The sequence below is a fragment of the Hippocampus guttulatus genome, chromosome 10, assembly GCF_054856545.1.
Source record: "Hippocampus guttulatus isolate MCC_2025c chromosome 10, RoL_Hgut_1.0, whole genome shotgun sequence".
NCBI classification, from domain to species: domain Eukaryota; kingdom Metazoa; phylum Chordata; class Actinopteri; order Syngnathiformes; family Syngnathidae; genus Hippocampus; species Hippocampus guttulatus.
In genome coordinates this window covers 4,515,115-4,534,364 of record NC_141270.1, presented here as the reverse complement: position 1 = coordinate 4,534,364, position 19,250 = coordinate 4,515,115, and the positions used below count along the sequence as shown (strand labels likewise).

At 44.6% G+C, this 19,250-nt stretch overlaps 2 protein-coding genes across 4 annotated transcripts in view; both read right to left on the bottom strand.

Moving 5' to 3' along the window:
• marchf8 (membrane-associated ring finger (C3HC4) 8) overlaps positions 1-4,316 on the bottom strand; it is a 50,832-nt gene extending 46,516 nt beyond the window's left edge. For all 3 annotated transcript variants that reach the window (XM_086121728.1, XM_086121729.1, XM_086121730.1), the window contains exon 1: positions 4,040-4,316. The gene's annotated coding sequence lies outside the window, so the exon portion shown is untranslated. The remainder of the gene's footprint in view (positions 1-4,039) is intronic.
• A 2,923-nt stretch (positions 4,317-7,239) lies between these two features.
• zfand4 (zinc finger, AN1-type domain 4) lies at positions 7,240-19,209 on the bottom strand. The gene is made up of 10 exons (XM_086122467.1): positions 18,883-19,209; positions 16,727-17,052; positions 15,745-15,820; positions 15,313-15,380; positions 14,970-15,156; positions 13,326-13,476; positions 11,880-13,043; positions 10,950-11,004; positions 9,271-9,388; positions 7,240-8,185 (listed from the first exon to the last, which is right to left on the bottom strand). The coding sequence occupies exons 2-10, from the start codon at positions 16,908-16,910 to the stop codon at positions 8,050-8,052; spliced, it is 2,139 nt and encodes a 712-aa protein (XP_085978593.1). The 5' UTR covers positions 16,911-17,052; positions 18,883-19,209; the 3' UTR covers positions 7,240-8,049.
• Positions 19,210-19,250: the final 41 nt, after the last annotated feature.

The window sequence follows — 19,250 nt, the reverse complement described above, 5'->3', positions numbered from 1 at the left end:
TTTGCAAGCTCACAATAGTCTCGGCAGGCGCCCTTCGGTCTTTCAGTCTTGCAATGTTTTCCCGAAGCATTATTATGACCGCTCGCGTGTTCTCCTGTTCTGTCAGGCTCGCTGATGCCTTCAAGAAATGGTCACGAGCAGATGACATTTCTCAGAACGGGGGGCGGAGCGCCGGTTGTCGAGGGGGCCGCCGGATGACTCGGTCCTTACAGGACTAGGCTCGCGCAAGATACGCAAGACATCAAATGGTGGACGGGCTTTCACTTGCGTTGCGTGCACCTAGATGCCACAAGACAGCAGCAGAGGACTACTTTGGTCTAAAAATGAAGCTGTTCAATTTACAACAACATCGTTCGCCGGCACCAAGAGAGAGTAAAGCATAAGCTCTGTCCAAATGAACCTCCTCAACTCAATTCAACTGAGTTCCTTTGGCATCACAATGGCAGCAGAGTATTATTTCAATATTTTGGACTAAATTAAACTCCTCAGCTACAATTCAGCATAGTTCCTTGGCACCAAAATGCCACAAGATGGCAGCAAAGCAATACTTTTGTCCCAACGAAGGTCCTCAACACATTTTAACAGTTCTTTCGCACCGAGCTGCCACAAAATAACAGCAAAGCACTACATTTGTCTACATTAACCTCCTCAACTCAATTCAACATAATTCCTTGGCACCAAGATGCTACACGATGGCAGCAAAGCACTACCTTTGTCCAACTAAAGCTCCTCAACTCAACTAAACATATACCCTTGGCACCAAGATGTCACAAGATGGAAGCAAAGCACTATTTTGGACTAAATTAACCTCATCCACATGATCCCTTTGCCACAAAATACGCCCCCCCCCTCCCCCCAAAAAGTACGGTTTTTGCTTCGACCTGAGCAAAACATTGACTTTTTTTAATGCGAATAACTGAGGACAGATTGAAGAATAATAATAATATAAAATGAGTTAGCGAATGCTGCACCACGAATATACATGTAGAGGTTGGAAAACCCTGGAAATGTTTTACTCTGACATCAGACAAAGAATATCAACAAAAGCAATTTCATGAGGGCCTTGTGCAGCGCATGCTCGGGCCTTAATAATGATCCAGCACCCGAGAATTGGCCATAAAACCTCAACAAGGTGAAAACAGCTCATGAATAAAAGAGCAACTGTTTTTTTTCCCCCCTCTCAAAGACTAATACAGCAACCCAGCATCAGATCCACTTACTACGACAGCAATCTTTGGTTTCTTTTAGCACATAACCAAGATTAGCACGCCAGCTTGTTGACTGCGGTGGGAGAAAAAAAAAGTGAAGTGAAACAGGGGACAGGTCAAAGCTAACGTGTAAAGAAGCATGACACAGGCAACAAGTGCAGTAGAGAGAGCGACAACCTTGGGCAAAACTGTCATATTTCTCACATGGATCAACAGCTATAATCTGGTGTGTTCAGGTTGTTATGAATTACGTGGATTCTGCAGTATTGATTTCTGCACTGCCCCGAGAAATACAGCTCAATGTGCACCTGGATACATGACTTTCCAAGCAACAGACCCCAAAATGGCACCTCATTCTAAACAAAGGGATCCCTCAGGGATCTTTCTTCAGTACCCTCCTCTCCTCCTCTGCTCTCCCATTCACCCCATTGTCAAACTTACAGACACCACCACCCTTGTAGGACTGATCAAGGATGACAAAACCTTTTCGACTAGCGCTTCACCAGTAGAAATACATGACACTTGTTGAAGTAGCATAGATGTCAAATAGTTCCTTACACATACTTGTGTCAAAGTTGTTCTCCAAGGGACAACGTGTATACAGATGATAAAATGGAAATCAAGAATATTGGAAGAAGGCTTCCAGCCTTCTTGAGTATCCTTCAAATAGTGTGTGAAGTCCATGCACTAGTATGCTCTTTCCCATAATTTCAGTGCATTGGTAACATTTCAAGGCCACACTAGGAGAATGATTGCCCTATTAGTGTAGGGTTTTTTTTCTATAGTACTAAAACTACATCTTACTTGTGAGGCAAAACTATTATTGGGCAACGTTGTGCTACTTTTAGGGTTCTGAGGGCTACGAGTGGGTGACACATACCCCCTGGTTGAGCCTATTACTATAACTGGTGTGCGGCACCGGTCATTTGCTACGCGGGTTTGTTTGCGTACCTGTAGGCCAAAAGTGGCTTTGTGGAGACGCTACTGAATGACTGGAACTGTAAAAGCTATCAACTAACGCTCAATGATTTGTTTTTCGCCTTCAGTCGCCCACAATGGTGGCACGAGTGTAGCCAAAGGCAACAGCAACGATGTAACACAGATGACAGATGCACAATCACACCATTGACCACCACACTCCAGACCATGATGACTTTTCTATATATATATATATATACAGCATATATATATATATACACACACACACATACATACACACATATACTGTATATATATAAATTTTAATTTAAAACCTTTTTTTTTTAAGGCGTAGAGTCAAGATGACAAGTGGCGGCCTAACTGAAAAGTATGGCCCACGTCTACGCAACGCGCGTGGCATACGGCGGGATGAAAGATGATCCCCGCAGCCCGGCGCTGAAACGCGAGATGCGCGCTAACAATCAGCTGGAAGCCACACCACACTCCATTGATTTAAGGCACACACCGTGGGCTCATTCTCCGCAACAACTCCCGATAGTCGCCCATCCAGACTGTGGAGGGATAAATTTCAAGCAAAAAGCCTTCACAGTACTTGGTTGTACCAAAATGATTCATGTATTGCCACAACACTACCATTACAGTACGATATTAAAAAGTACATGGCAAAGAACCGAGATGATACATAACAGCAGTTAACAATTACTTTAATGTGTCAATTATTTTGTTGATTGATCGATGAATCAATTAAAAATAATAATAATTTCCATCCCCTTTTTAAAAAAAATAAGGCATTATTTCAAATTGACATTGCAGATAATGCACAAACCAATATGGATTAACACAAGGAAGAAAAAACTAAAGAACACAAACATAAATAATTCAGACGAATGATCGATGATGGTCCCATGCAACTCACACAAATCCAAAATAAATCTATCCTAAATGAAAACTTGGAGCCTATTCCAGCTGTCTACGGGGCAGTAAGTAGGGGACACCCTGAACTGGTTGGGAGCCAATCGGAGGGCACACATAAACAACCATTTGCGCTCACAATCACACCTGGGGACAATTTAGAGTGATGCCTTCATCTGCCATGCATGCTTTTGGAATGTGGGAGGAAACCGGAATGCCCACAAAAACCATGCACGCACTGGAAGAACATGCAAACTCCACACAGGAAGGCCGGAAGTCGGAATCGAACCCTGCACCTCTGCACTGTGAGGCCAACACGATAATCAGTTGCATTTGAAATATATATTACAATTTCATCAGACAAATGATTAAAGAAAAACTTAAAAGAGCCTCTGGAAATAAAAACATTGCCTTTTAAACTATGAATTCTCTTAGATTAAAAAGGCAACATTTTGCGTTTGAGGTTCATCATCTTCATTTCCTTAATCATCATCATCATCATTTTTGCTGCACACCACAGAAAAGCCAATGAAATTCAATCTGCCAGTTTGAATGTACGTGCACGCCTGCATCCCACCAGGGACCGACACACGGAGCCCCCTCCATCCATCCATCATGCGTCCATCCACTCACCACTTGCAGTTTCAACGAGACCCAAGACAGGAATTGAATGGAAAAGCTGCAGTGCATCATACTGGGAGGGTTCCTAATATTTTGCAAGACGTGGAGGCAACCAAACAACCACAATCAATAACATTCATTTAATACCTCCCTAATACGCCTCTAAAGTCAGCAGTATACGTTTGTACAGGGCATTGTTTCAGATTTTAATGGGAATACTTAATAAAATGTCCAGGGAGTCCAATGGTATGGAAGCCACCTTTAATATTTAAAAAAAAAAACAATATCACGCAACAGAGCGGGTTTTTGTATGCTGTGCAATTCAAAACAACGTTAAATATCAAAAATGATGTTCCTACCTTTATTTCCCACAGAGACCCTCGATTTATATCCAATTACTCCCGAACCTGCGTCCGGAACCGGTGGACCGACCAACCGACACAAACGCAGCCGTCCGCCTCGCCTCTTCCTCGGCGTCCGGTGGTCGCACGGTGCTGCTGCTGCTGTCGTCACAAAGTGTAACGAGGACTCGGGTCGTCGCCAGTCCTACGACGTGTGATATCGTTCGAAATTCACGTCAGTCGCTCCGTAGTCGAGCACCACGGAGCAGCTGCGTGTGGAGGGACGTCACCCACTTCCGCCTTCACGTGGAGTGAAGGAAGAGGGTCGAGCAAGGAGAGCAAGACGAGGAGACGTTAAAAAAGGTCGCCATGGTTCCTAATTAGTGGTAATGAAGAAGTCCCCCACCACCGTCCAAAAATGACGAATAAGCAATGATAAATTTGTCTTTTTCTTTCTTTTGTTGTTGTTTTTTTTTAGATAATTGACGTACATAAAATTAATAAGCCAAAAATAATTCCTCTTCCCACACTGACGGTCAACATATACAAATATATTTACCTTAAAAAAAAAAAAGAAATGTTTTATTTTCGGAATGATAAAAGGGTCATTCCAGAATTGGAGGACATTGGTGTTTCGAAATTCGTGATAAATAAGCCTTCACTGTCCTGATTTTCTGGTACAGTATATATAAATCAATAATAATAATATACACATAATAGTTTATGAAGTCTATATCAATGCAACCATGTTGTGCAACTCTTGTCACACGAATCGCAGCAACAGGGTTGCAAATCCGGACGAATGTCAGCTTTCTTTCTTCTACCTGTGAAACTAGCTGTTACTGCTGACCAAGAAGACAAACTTGCTTATGGAACTAAGTAAAGAAAAATAGTAGCGTAAGACATTCTATCAAGGCTAGCTATGTGCTACAAATATGAAAAATAAAAAGAAGGGCATTCCTTGATGTCAACACCAGCATATCATGTGATTGACTGCTTCCTTCTTCTATCATGCTAAAAGGTTTATGGTGCGAGGGTTACGTGCATGTGATGGGACACGCGTTCCATGAAACTAATTCTTACTTAAAATATTATTTTCATGAAAACACTAATATTACCATCAGGTATCCGGAGCCCCATGAGGGATATGCCCCCAATCCTGAAATGTGTTGGTTTCCAGTTGTGTCATTGATAAGAACCACTATCAACCGTCTCTCTGGGTGTCCTATTAGCCACCAGTCAGCAACAACTAGTAAGGGGCCCCATTAGGGAGAAACCTTCAGGGTTCTGGTAGAAAGCAAACAATGTCAGGAAAAGCCTATTAGAGCATCCGAATTTTATTACTCAGAGGTATTTAAAACAGTGACAGGTGTGTGTCGTCTCCCATCTAACAAGAGATTACATGGGATTGGTTCCTTAAAAAGTTCTAGCCACATCCAAAGCTACAAGAGGGTGTGCAGACTTGTGCAACCGCATTATCTCTGTTTGTTTGTTTGTTTTTGCAATTGAGTTGTCCAGGTTATAGGTCACATAACTAGTGGGGAAAGTTATGAAATGATTTATCTTGGTCTCTGTTTTGAACTATATCCCAAACTGGCATTTGAACAGGGGTGTGTAGAGTTATGGTCAATAGGAACATCCAGCCCCAAGTCAGTTATTAACTTATTAACCAGAGGAATGTGACAATCTCACGTCTTTGTTCATGGATGCAAAACATGTCCGTGTGTTTGGCCTGATCACGAATGCGCAGGCCTCCACGCCATCCTCGGGGCGGGACAACGGAGCCTCTGTTCTCCCGACTGAAGTGAGTTTGCCAAATTGTCATGCGTGTTATGTGTCTTTGGAGTCAGACGGAGGCATGAAATCCAGCGATTCGCGTGGGAACGCGCAGAGAGGCATGGGGTTTTTTTTCATCCTTTTAACAGTAGAAAACATGCATTCAGTTGATATCATCATTCAAAAAAGAACAAAATCTAATACTAAAACTAATAAAACCTAAATGAAAAATTTAAAACAAATCGAACAAACCCACTTGAACAACTAATAAAAAGTGACTCAATTTGAAGTCTAAATGAAAAAAAAAAAAAAAAAAACAACAGTTATAAAAGCGCCTGAACTATAATAAGCCTGGCACGCAACCTTGTATATGATGCTGGCGCCAGCCAGCGTACGACCATCGCAGCTTCACAAGGGTCACTTACTGTTTGTGCACAGGGTAATTATTTCAGAGCCGTAACACTGCAAACATAAACGGCAGACAGATATCGACACGTGACTCGGTCAGGTTTCGTCTGAGACAGAGCGCAAACAACCGAGCACCACCACACATGCCTCATGACTCACCTGCCAAGCAGAAAAATAAAACACGATTCGTTATGGGTCAAAATACTCTATTGTCTTAGTGATATATATTTAATACATCTGGAAAAAAAGATGTCATCTTGTTGCTAAGTAACCAGCACATCGCTGGCAAAAGAATGAGTCAGTATTCGTCAACAACTATCGAGGGAATTTGGAGGCAGGTTCATGTCCAGCTTAGTTGAGAGTAATTCACCAAAGAGAAGCTTTTTTTTTTTTTTGCATCATGACTTCCAAATACAAGCCGACAGGGGCAAAATAAGGCCGCTGTGAGAATGTTGTCATCGTGAGCTTTAATTTGAGTTCTGGCTATGTAAAGGTTTGTTCCGATGTGAATTTTGCTGCTGCTGTATTGGTTAGCAACAGAGATGTCGAGTCTATCGAGGGATCACAAAACGTTAGAGCATCTTTATCTTTCAGGGCAGGGAATTTGTTTACAACGTGTGATAAGTCGCACTTTACCATCGCAACCACACATCTGGAAAGATACCGGACTCCATATGACACCAGATTCTTGCCTCTTCCACAGTAACTGTTCACGGGGCTGCTGTTTTGGTTATCACTAGTCAACCTATTTGAAAGCGAGAAACACAAGTGCACGGGGGAATATTGTAGACAATATGCTACGTCTTCCACATTTTGTTGTGACTCTGCAGGCGGTGCTGTTTTGGTTAGCAACAGAGTAAGCGGGTTATACGGGCTGAAAAACAGGCTACGAACTGAGAGAACTTCTCATTAACAGGCTTTTACTTAGAGGAAACATGAAGGCGTGTATTGACTCCAGTGGATAAATGAACTCTTAATTCAGGCGGCTGGCAAATTTGGGAACAAAATAAATTGGAGAAACAAGTGATTGCATCTGAAGGTTTGGAAAGAAACTTTATTTAAAGTCAAACCCCTTCAGATATGATGACAGCATTGGAAATTTTTGCTAACGGCTGAGCATTAAAAAAAAAAAAAAAAAAAAACCCAAAAAAGACAAAATACAAAAGATTCTTATGGCAACCACCGTACTGCCGAAAGACATTGAAATATCCTGCCCCCCCCTTTCGCAATTACACACAATTATAACTGGCATTCAAACAGACACTGACTGCATATTTGAATTTAAATATTCCATGAATAAATACTTTCAACACAGATGGTCGTAGTTCATTTGTGTGATCATCTGTATGGGCCTGTAACAAGACAAGACGTTTTAGGCGCAAGACACAAAAAAAAGGAAAAAAAAGACAACACTTCATGAGACAATAAAAAAAAGACCCCTCAGCTGAGAATAAAAATTTAAATATGATATTTCTAAAGTGCATCTGGCCAAGACGTGCCCAATGGAACTCAATCAGCGTTTTTTTTGTTTTGGGGGGGGGGGGTGGAGTTAAATGTCTGAACATGCAGCAGATATTTTGCAGCAAACAACCTACGTACGTGCACACTTCAATGGATTCATTGAACAAATAAAATATTTTCACATTGATCATCTGCTGTTTGTCCACACCTTTTTTTTCCATAGGAGAGTTCAAGCTTGGCTGAGAGGGGGACAAACAAAACTAAATACACAAAAACAAACAAAAAAAACAAAAACCAAAGCACACGTCGGTGAATAATATCCGGCCGTCTCGGGCTGAACGTGTTCTCCTTAGTTTGACGGGAGGTTTTCTCAAAGGAGCTTTCTAGATTTTGGGCAGCTTGGGAGCGCTGACGAGCGGGTTGGCGTCCTGCAGGAAGCGCCTCCCCGTCCCCTTGTAGTCGTACGAGCACTCGTGCGTCTCTGCATAGCGGTGAGCGGCGCAGAAGTTGCTGCCGCACCTGAACGACCAAATCAAAAGGCAGATATTCTTGTCACCAAGTCGGATCTATAAATAGCAGGACTTTATTTTTAGCTCCACAACAAAAAAGTCGTGACTGGACACAGATTTAAAAAAAAATAATTTTTTTTTAGGGCCCGACCAATTATATGGTACGAGTTTTAAAAATGATAATAATTGGCTGTTTGTGCAGTTTTACGCCGATATATATATTTTTATTTCTCAGGAAACAGTCAATTCCTCTCGGTTGTAAAGTTTAATAAATATGTATCATAAATCAGTCAAATGTTCTGCCTGGTTGTGGATGTTTTTGGCCAATCCTTGCTTATCAGTGCATTGGTGTAGAATTCTATACTTGTGAGGTTGTTCCTGCTGTCACAAAGGCTTGTTTTTGCTTCCAGCTCCTGTCATCAACTGCTGCTGTTAAGCCTCGGTCTACATCTGTTACTTTGTACACTGGTGGGGTTTTTTTTTCCCCCTCTTGTTCTTCTTCTTCAGGACATTCCAAATGGCTGTGGCTCATGTTTGTGGAACAGCTCCGATTGATTTTGCATGTTCTGCTAGCTTTGCAATTTTGTGTAACTATGCGCAGACATCGCTCAGGCTTTGATGGTACTTGTAAATGCCATCTTCAAAAGCAAATACTGTTTGTGTCGATACGTTCTTTTTTTTTTTTGGACATGACAAGGATGCACAGGTTGAAATGAAAGGGCCCATCATTGAGAAAATAGCTCGAAATAAAAGCTGAAATTTGCAACCGTTGTCTCATTTTTTCCTCTCGAACCCTAAAGTATTCAGTCAATAGCAAAAATAGTCCATAGGTCTCACTGGTCCGATGCTTTTGAAGGGAGATTCAACTATATCAACAGCGCTAACCTGTTAGACTTGCTAGCAAGAAGCTTTTCCGATTTAGCGGTCGCTGTTTAAGGTTGCGCACGGTCGCATCAGACGGAACACTCCCTCGGCCTGAGCGATGCGGCAAAAGTTGCCACGAGAAAGTCGGCTTGCAGCTAACGGCTGAACGTTACTCTGATGAGTACGAGAGCGGCGGAATTGGTTTTGGGGTCTGTCAGCAAGCCCTCGTACCTGCACTCGTAGCTGGTGGCCAGGCCGGTCTTCTTGCCGCAAAGGAAGCAGTGTTTGGAAGTCTTCTTCTTGGCACCCGCGGGGGTCTTGACTGGAGGTAGGTGGTACATAGGAGTTCCTTATGTAGAAAAAAAAAAGCATACAAATAATTGAACCGCTTAACTTGAATGGCAAACGAGGAGGGTGTGTTGCTGATACTGTCACACAGTAATAAATCAAATAAAGTGTTTGTCATATAAAATACATATCGATCACAAGTGACAAGCATATGGCAGCCAACCAATCAGCAGCTACAGCAAGAAAGTCATTTAAAAGCAAAGCCCTCTTTTATATATTGACTAAAACAATTACCACTGTTTTGTTGAAGGAAATTTTGGCTGCTAGTTTGCTTAAGACAGTGACACAACACATTGCCCGAAATTGAATTGCTGTCATTTGTCCTTTCAACAGGGGGTTGAGGATTGACCCCTGAGGAACCCCACATGATGGGCATTCGATCAGATTCAAAACTTCAAAGTGTTAAAATGTACTCCTCAAGCAGAGGCGTGCGATCAATAGTCTGGATTGTAAAGATCGGTTGTTTGCACAGCAGCTTATTTGCGTGACTCCTCTTCGTTATTCAGCCCAAACGCGATCCTCCCATCAAATTGTCCACAAAGAAAAGAATTGGGGATAATGAGAAGCTCACAGTGGGATGAGCCGAAGGGGGAAAGAAGACAGATGAAATGTTAATGGCTCATAGATTGGATTATTATAGTCTTTTGCACACCTCGGTCTGCAACAAATCAGACATTTATTGGATCAGAGCTGTGCGACGTGTGCAAGCGCAGACTGGATGCGTTTGACCGGCAGTCAGTGGGGACGTCTTCAATGAAAGTGCTGACAAGAAGGGAAGTCAAACATTGCTCATATCTTCGACAAGCACACCATGTCGACCCGTAGCAGGGCTCCATGAAAGCGACTGGTTAAAAATACTGTACGCCAACCGCTTACATATGTGCTAAATTACGTGTCCGTTATGCACGCTGATCCACCACTTTAAATTAGAATATGGGTTTGAAAAAGAATATAACAATAAAAGAAAGTAATGAGAGGGTACCCGTTCAGTCGCATTTTCCGCAGAATTGCGAACACTTCCTGCAAGATTATGTTAACTTATCCCCACTGCTCCATACAGACATCAGTCCTCTTTTCAGCAATAACGAATTATTTTAAACTGAACGGAGGTCTTTGCACAATCTACGCGAAGACACCTTCAAAGAACATTATTTTTCATCTCAACAAGTGACTCTGCACAAGAAAGAGATGTTTGGTGAATTTTTCTCTCTCTTCTCTCTCTCCCTCTCTCATATCTGCTTGTTCATGCAGAATGTTGGCTGCGTTTGCCTTTTCGTGCTAAAGTGCAACAGGGGAGTTGGAAATACCGGTACTCCCTCTGCAGTCGCAGAATTCCACCACATATGACGACTGCAACATGATAGAGAAGTCAAGTTCTTTCCTGCAGAGGAAAAAAGCGGTCACACCCCGTGAGGAAAGAATGCAATGTATGGTAAATTTTTGACAGACGGTGTGTGGTGGGAGTGACTATGCAGTGCCTCAATACTGGCGGGGACTTGAGAATGCAAATAAGAGGACTGTCTAGGAAGTTAACGTATTCACACGTTAACTGTCTTTCTTACCAATTCTCCCGAATGGAGGCATGACTCCCCCGCCGGAAACCAGACATTTGTTGACCTGGGTCAAGTGAAGAACCACAATTTAGTAATAACGTTAACAACAACAACAATGCAGACACATCCGTTGGTTTATCACTTCCAACTTTTCACGTTATCTGTATCAACAAATCAATAAATTATACTGAAAAGAAAATAAAGCCTACCAACCGAAATGAAGCACAGTTTGCCCCCCCCCCCTACACCCTCAAACTGCAGCCTTTGCAGCTTGAAAATTGCACTGACACTGACACTTGATTCAATTTGAATATTATTATTTTTACGCCATACAAGGAACTATGCTCAAGAGATACATCTCGACTGAGAATCTAACACTTGTATGTCGAGGAGGAGCTATTTTTAGCTGGCGCCGTTACTGGAAGTTACAGAGTCTTTGCCACATCACCACTTCCAGCGCATTTATTACCCCCGCCCCCCCATCAGATCTGGGAGCCATTTATTTTTAATCTTCATGCTGCAAAATGAGGTTGAAATAGTGATTTGGGATCATCGTTTATGGAATATTAATGGGTTAAACTATTAATATACGTAATTATAATGATTTGGGGAGGGTGTTTTTTCCCCCCAATGTTCTCTTGTCATTTTTTTTTTTAAACAAACACAAGCAATACATTATTTGATGACAAAAAAGCATCAGACTTATCATATGTTGTAAATGAATGTTTTGGTCTTGTAGGTTAAGAAAATGAGCCATGAATTAATATGACAAACAGTTTATCGACTTCAGAGTTTCGAGTTGTGAAGTTACAAAGGCTTCGGCTTGCAGTCTTAAATAGCAATTGGAATATTGGGGGGTCGGGGGGGGGGGGACGCAATGAGATTATTTTCCAAAAATCATCACATTCTAAACAGACACAGACGGCCGTCCGCTCTTACCGTGTTCGCGGAGGCTGCCGCTCGGTGTCGCGCGGGGTCCTCCTGAGGGAGGCCCGGCAGCCTGGAACCCAGGATGCTCTGTCCTATGGGAGTGGCAGGGGGCAGGGGAAGGCCCAGCCCACCTCTTCTCGCCCCGCTCCCGTCGACGGGCCTCGCAGAGAGAGAAGCCATGAGCGGCGAGTTGCTCAGGGAGCCCAGTTGCTCTCGACAAGTTTGGTTGGCCATCTTGGCGATGCCTCTGGCTTCCCTCTTGGAGAGAAGCTCGGGCCTCTTGCCGGGCGACTCCAACTTGACGCCCCGCAGGCGCGCCGCCGCGTGACTGGACATCATGGACGGGAGAGGGGAAGGACTGCCCGGCTTCACCTGTGCCGCCGAATGGACTTGAAGGGGGAGTGTGGCGTCAAAGGGCTGAAAACGTGGCTTTGGGGAGGTAGGGGGCGACGGCGGGCTTAAATGGAAGGAAGCGCCGAGCTGCGTTAGATCCGCTCGGCTGGTCAGGGTGTCGCCGCCGTTCCCGAGTGTCCAAGTGCTGAGAGGGGAGGGGGGCAGCGGCAGTTGGTGCGGCGCCCCGACGTCAAAGGCTCGACAAGCTTCCTCCGATTGAGGGGACAGATCCAAACTCAGGGGGTCCGCCAGCTCGCCGAATGAAGCGGCGGCCTGCCTGCCGGCCTCCTCCAGTAAACTCACTCCGACCGCCTCGCCGACCGGCTTGAGCGGGTCGAACGCAGCTTCGGGCGAACCCCTGGTGCACAGCGGAGGGAGCTGAGGGTACACGCAGTCCCTCATCAGTCTGGTGCCGCTGATGTCCAAGCGGGAGACTTTGGGAGGGGGCCGAATCTTTGCGAAAGGCGGGCACGACTCCCACGGCTCCTCCTCCTGAAGCATGTAGCAAGGCGGCGAAGAGAAAGAGGGAGGCGGTTGTCTCGGGGCGGGCAACTGGGAAGAAGTGGAAGCGGCAGGCGGGGAGCGGTCCGGGAGTTCTTGGTCCGCTATGGGAGGTAGGTGTCCAGTGGACTGGCGAGACTGGTTAATCGGGGGGAGCGAACGCAAGAGGCGCTGATGGAGACGCGTGATGGAAGGCGTCGGGTGGCCGCCGCCGCCATTGCCACCGCAGGGATGGAGGCCGACGGGAGGACGTGGCTTTGCCTTACTCGTCTTCTTCGGCTGTAGAATGAATGAAGACCAGCACAAGACGGTTACAACAACAATATTTTATACACTTGAATAATATTCAAAATATGGCTGCTACTGAACATTTGTCCATCTCAGGGGAAGGCCATTTTCCCACTTCCTGTCGACCGAAAGTGACATCATAGGGCTCGGATAACGAGCTTGCGAATGTCACATGAGCAAATTTAGAAAACAGGTGAGGCACGCAGACGGTGATGTCGTTTTCAGGCCTTCGCATGTTCCAGGCAAGAATTGGAAAACCGATTTTGCTTGTACCTTCTTGTTGATGTTCATGTCTTCCATCTTGGCCTTGAGCAATTTCATTTTACTCATGGTGATGGAGTTCTCCAGGCTCTGCGCAGCAGCGGAGCGCTCGCCACCGCTGCCGCCGTCCTCCTCAGTGCACATGTTGTACACTGAGCCGCCACTGAAAAAGCAGGAGCGCGTGTGTGTGTTGTTACGTCAAATGCTCAAAGAGGCTCCTCGGTTTCACATCACAAGTCTGTTTCGAGGACAAAATTGATCACCTCTTGTCAAGTCCAAAAATTTTTATGAAAAACATTTACAGGCCCTAAATATAAAACAAATGAAAATCTGTGTGCCCAGCTATAATTCAGTGTGCCTTCATGTGCGGCGTGACTATATATTCTTAACTCATTCACTCCCAAAGACATATTTATTTGCCTTTTCACACTCCATACATTCAACCCCAGATACTTGCTTTTCTTTCAATTTTTCAAAGACTTTGGGTAAAAAAAAAGGGGGGTCTAGAATTGGCTGGTACTGATTGAATTTTAATTGTACATCAAATTAGAAGATGATTTTTTGGTTTGACTACCCATAATAACGGTCATGCAAAGTCACTGTACTTTCAAGACAAGAGCATGGAAAATCCTACTAGTCCCCCCTCACACCCTCCCCCACTACCCCTTTGAGGGAAGCGCTATCGAACCATGCGCAGCAAAACCAGCAGACATTCAAACGGCTTCTTTCCTCTCGCCATTAACTCCCCAAACGGTGACTCAAATCTATCGGGACTCTTTGCATTTTTGCACACCCCTGCGGAACAGTATTACCACACTGATCATTGCAACTGCAGCTCTCTGCATACTTGAACGTCGATCAATATTCCACAGCACCGGAGACTTGAAAGCCCTCAAAGACTTGGAGTATAATTGCAGACCTAAAGTTGCTGCTACTGGTCACTTAAAAAGGGCGCAACAATTATCTGCACCAACTGCCCAACCGTATTGCGTTGCACCGCGGGTCACTTTATGTCTGCTCGATGACTCTGCAGATTGTCACACAGCCACAAACAAGTGACATTTTTTTTTCTTCCAGTTACCACATTTTCCGCACTAAAAGGCGCACCTAAAAGCCTTCCATTTTCTTAAAAGGTCAAAAGGTCACAGCGCGCCTTAAAATCCGATGCGCCTTGTGTACGGTCATTACGGTAATATTTTGACCCCAAAATGGCTCCTTGCTAGAGACATGCTGACAATGCAGAGTTTAAGCTGAAGGTGATCAGTTAGGCAGTTGAAGACGGAAATAGAGCAGCGGCAAGAGAGTTCAACGTTAACGAGTCAATGTTATAACTTGCTGTTGGTTAAGTGAACTGTGTCGCTGCTTAAGTTTTACTGACATCTGCTGTTGTGTTGGCATTTCCTTGAGAGTAGCTCCATCTAACGGGTGCATTGTAGATTGCGTCTTGTAACGCAGTGCGCCCAATGTATGAAAAAAAACATTACAAAATAGGCCTTTCATTGAAGGTGTGCCTCATGATCCAGTGCGCCTTTTAGTGTGGAAAATACGGCAACAGCTGGGTTACACAAAAAAAAAAAAAAAAAAAAAAGCAAATAGGTGAATTCGTGAAATCGCCAAAGGCAAATAAGAGGAGTTTCACCACATGTGAGCGCAGACCTGAGCGATTCAGACAGAGGCGTGAGGGAGCCATCTCCCCTGTCCACCACCCGGAAGAAGTTGAGCTGATCGCCTTCACGGTAGACCACAAACGTGACCTGTTTGTTGGCCGAGCTCTTCTCCCATCCTCCCTCCTTTGTGCCCTCCATCGAGTCCGCCACCTCTTTCACGGGATCCTCCATGGTTACTGGGAAAAGAAGAGTTTCAGGAGGGTCTGCATAATTAATGCGCGCACAGGCAATCCCACACACACACACACACACACACACACACACACACACACACACACACACCCACACACACACACGACCCGGATCCACCTTTTGGGTAGTCTTTCCCTTACCCCTTCTGGTGTTGATGGGACCTCCCCTCATCGCTAAGACCAACTTCAAAGTGCAGCCCTCCGCAATGCTGCAAAAACACACGCACTGACTATTAATGCGGCACCAAAAAAAAAGATCTAACAGAAGCCAAGGCACAAATGAAGTTTGGGGTAAAAAAATGTGGAACGCATCTGATTTCCAAATCAATTTGAATGTTTTAGAAGTCATCACGCTCTACTTCAAAAAACAAAAAACCTTTCCAAAAATCAAAATCGCGTGATGCCGTGACAACGCCGACAGTTGTGTCGTGACAGGCGTACACGACACAACATGACAGGGAACCATTGTGACTGCAGGGGGGGGGACGTCTAAAGTTCGTCACTCATTAATAAGCGCGGCTGAAAACGCCTACAGTGGATTTAGTGTGAGGGCGGGCGGCTCGGAGCATTTACCCGTAATCGTGGAGACAGTGTTCATCATCCAGTTCCAGGTTGTTCCAGATGAGGTGTTGCTGGGTAACTGGGATGCCTTTATACACACACAAAAACACACACACACACACACACACACATCATGAGAGAAATCAATACAGAGCTCCACAGGTTTTAGAGCACCGTTAAAACAAGTCACTCGAACTGCTTCATGACTGCCCCCTTTTGACAGGTCAACGCTACTGCAAACGGGGACCTGCTTCATCATTGTTTTGCCATTTCTGCACTGCACTTGTTTGGCTTTATTTACTGCCCAATTTGATCTTTTTATTGTTTTGCACTTTGTGTTTATAAAATGGCATTTATTATTATTTTTAAATGCAATTTCCTCATGACGGGTGGGGGGGGGGTTGTCGGTTTAGAACGGTACCGACATACGCGACCTCACAGAAAGTTTGGGATGTCGGGTTTTGGGGTGATATTTCAGGAAGGGGAAAATAACTTGACAACTTGCAATATAACGTGGGCAGAGGAATATGATTATTTATATCGAGAGAAAGTGGAGATTAAAGCAAAATAAAAAGCAGGATACGAGGCCGAATGTGAGAAACACGGACGGACTCACGCAAGCATTTCTCATCCTCAAAATTGACAAAACAAGATGAGATTCACCGCACAAGACTTATCGTCGACTAAAAATCTGCTCTTGTGTCAAATCCGAAGCGATGCACTGCTGCCATCGACAGAGATCTGTTAGTCAGTACAAACTTGGTTTTACAAAGTTGAATTTCGCGTTCTGATGGGCGAGATTCTCCTCCAGGCCAACCCGCTGAAAAATGTACTTATACATTCGATACCTTGTTGGGAGTAAACGGTTGGGGATTGCAGTTGATGAATATAAAGAGAGTCACACTGACGCTCACAAACTGAAGCCTGCTGAGCTCTCAAAGCCATTCGTTAAAGGCAGGAAAATCTGTTTCTTCGCAACCTTTTTTTTCTGTACCTTCAAGCTTTTGGATCTTGGCCTTCACTGAGATGATGGCCTCAAAGGGCAACACGCGCAGCTCGAAACACGTCCCGGTCAGGGTCTCGATGAACAGCTCCATGGGGTCGTACAGAGGAAGCTTGTGGTGAAAAGCTCCCACGTGGTTGCCGTTGAAGAAGGGAGGCTCCTTCCTGTCGGTCATCTCGGCCGGGCAGGGAGGGAAGGAGGGCGTGGGGGCTTTAGGATGGTAGCCAAAGCGGAGGTGTGCACAAAGCTGAGGGAGAGAGGGGCAGGTTGTGCTTCCTGGATGGGGGACCGTCACTCATTATGTGGGAGGACCACAACTGTGAAGAACAAAATAAAAAAAACACAGATCAGATCGAAAGGTCGGGTGTCATTTCAATAAGCGTCTTAATGACTCGAGATGCGTTTCCTCCTGTAGTGGCCAAGAAGATTTATTTACCTAACACTCGTGTCCGGCTGCGGGTCAAATTGTAAATGTAAGTTTCTTTCACTACATACAGCCACGCCTCGAAAGAAAGGGAAATGTTTCATTTTAAATCACACCTCAATGCTATTCTTTGTATTTTGTTTGATGTTTGTATAGAATGAATGGGCGCGTGTTAAAATATTGCGCTAACAAATACATTAGCCAACTTGTTTTAATACTGGACACTTCACAATTGTAATGTTACTTTTAACACTCACTGTAGAGTTAACGAAGGATCTCGTATGCCGAGTTTGATTTGAATTGAAATTCCACTTTCACCTCTAGGGGAACATTTACAACAAGTGAAAAAGCTGCTCTGGAAAAAAAACAAAAACAAAAAAGGTGCATCTCAGTGCAAGTCCGAGTGTACAATGGCCTCATGAAATATTCAAAGACACATGCGAGGCTTTGGCCAGAAGTCAGAGGTCAGTCATCTTAGTGGTGCCTGACTACGCTCGGCACAATTCGAGAATTGATATGCCCACTCACATCATGTGTTCAGCATTTTTGGATTGAGATGGTACAGGATTTCCCAAAAACACTGACTTTTGATTGACAAGGTCATGGGGCATTGAGACAAGTTGAGATGCAAGTGAACCGAATTGTCACGCAGCAGTCACTCTCACCCTCACTCTCGCACAACGCAGAGACCCCAACTTTGATGTCAAGACATTTTACTGATGGGGGGGGGGGGGGGGTGACATTTTTTGTCGGGCTAGAACGGATTAACATGTTCATTCATTTCAATGGGAGGGATGATTTGAGATACCCGTGTTTTGAGTTACACTTTGGTCATGGAATGAATTCATCTTGTATGTCAAGGCATGCCTTCTCCGATTGATTTTTGGTTGTGTGTGGGGCTGTAACAGATTAACAGTATGTTAATTTCATTGGTGAGGGATGATTTGAGGTACCTTGAAGTTACGAGTTTGGTCATGGATTGTCAAGGGCACCACTTTTCTCATTGAAAACCACATTGTCTTGTGGGGCTGGAACGGATTAATAGTATGTTAATTTATTTCGCTGGGGAGGGATGATCTGACATATACCTGTGTTTTGAGTTACAAATTTGGTCAAGGAATAAATTCATCATCAAGGCAACACCTTTTTTATGTATTTTTAGCTAATCTAAGATAGAGGCAAAATATTACAAACAGCTCAGTATGATGCAGTGGAGAAAGCACAATAAAAAAAAAACTCATTGCTTATTAACACTGTCTGTCAGCATCGATCAAACACTCAATGGTGTGTGGCCTGTGAATGCAACACACAAAGCTGCAACATGCCATTACCTTTGTGGCATCATCACCCTTGTGGGGGGTTGGGGGTGCAACTGGACAGGTGTACCTAATGTTATGACCACCCGGTGCACAATAGCTGATTACAAGATCTTAAAACGAAAGAAAGAAAGCGGTACTCAATGGAAAATTATGGGATGTCTTGCTTTCTCTGTGGGCTGCCCACATCAACGAGGCCTTTACGAGGATGTTTGAGATGAGGCGCTTACAAGCTACGCTGACAGAAAAGGTAGCAAAAGTCAAGCATAGCGTTAAAACAGCGACATGGGATGTTCATTGAAGCGACAGTGTTCAATGGCAAGCAAGCGTCTTTTGAGACAACGGTGACGTAGGCGGTATTTTAACATTAGCTTTAAAGAAAGGAGAGAGGTGAAAGTGTTGCTTACCGTGAATAGCAAGGCGGCGAGCTACGGTCTAGCGGACGCTGCTGTCCTTAGCCGATGTTGCCATGTTAGCCAACAACTCAAACAATGGCTACCGCTCCACACATTAGGCGAGCTAGTTAGCCGTCGAGCTAGGCTACGCCCGTGGGCACCGTCCTCGATCCCCGTGTGCCGGTGTCGCTGTCGTGGGCGGCGTTACGTTCGCGAAAACAGAGCATTGCATCACGTCCAACGCCACAAACGGAATGACCCCGGGTCACGTCTGCGGTCGGTCGCCGTGTTCGCGACGCCGTCGTACCTGTCACGCACGCCGGGGAGGGCGAAGCGGCACCTCCGTGGCTGAGTTTGAGTGACGCCATGAGGTAACCAAT

What these genes read in the sequence shown, in the direction of transcription:
- zfand4 (XM_086122467.1), bottom strand. Translation starts at nt 16,910, where the DNA reads ATGACCGACAGGAAGGAGCCTCCCTTCTTCAACGGCAACCACGTGGGA. An exon ending in TCCCATCAACACCAGAAGGG is followed by an intron (nt 15,157 to 15,312) that starts GTAAGGGAAAGA and finishes TTCTTTTCCCAG; the next exon opens with TAACCATGGAGGATCCCGTG. An exon ending in CGGCAGCCTCCGCGAACACG is followed by an intron (nt 11,005 to 11,879) that starts GTAAGAGCGGAC and finishes CACTTGACCCAG; the next exon opens with GTCAACAAATGTCTGGTTTC.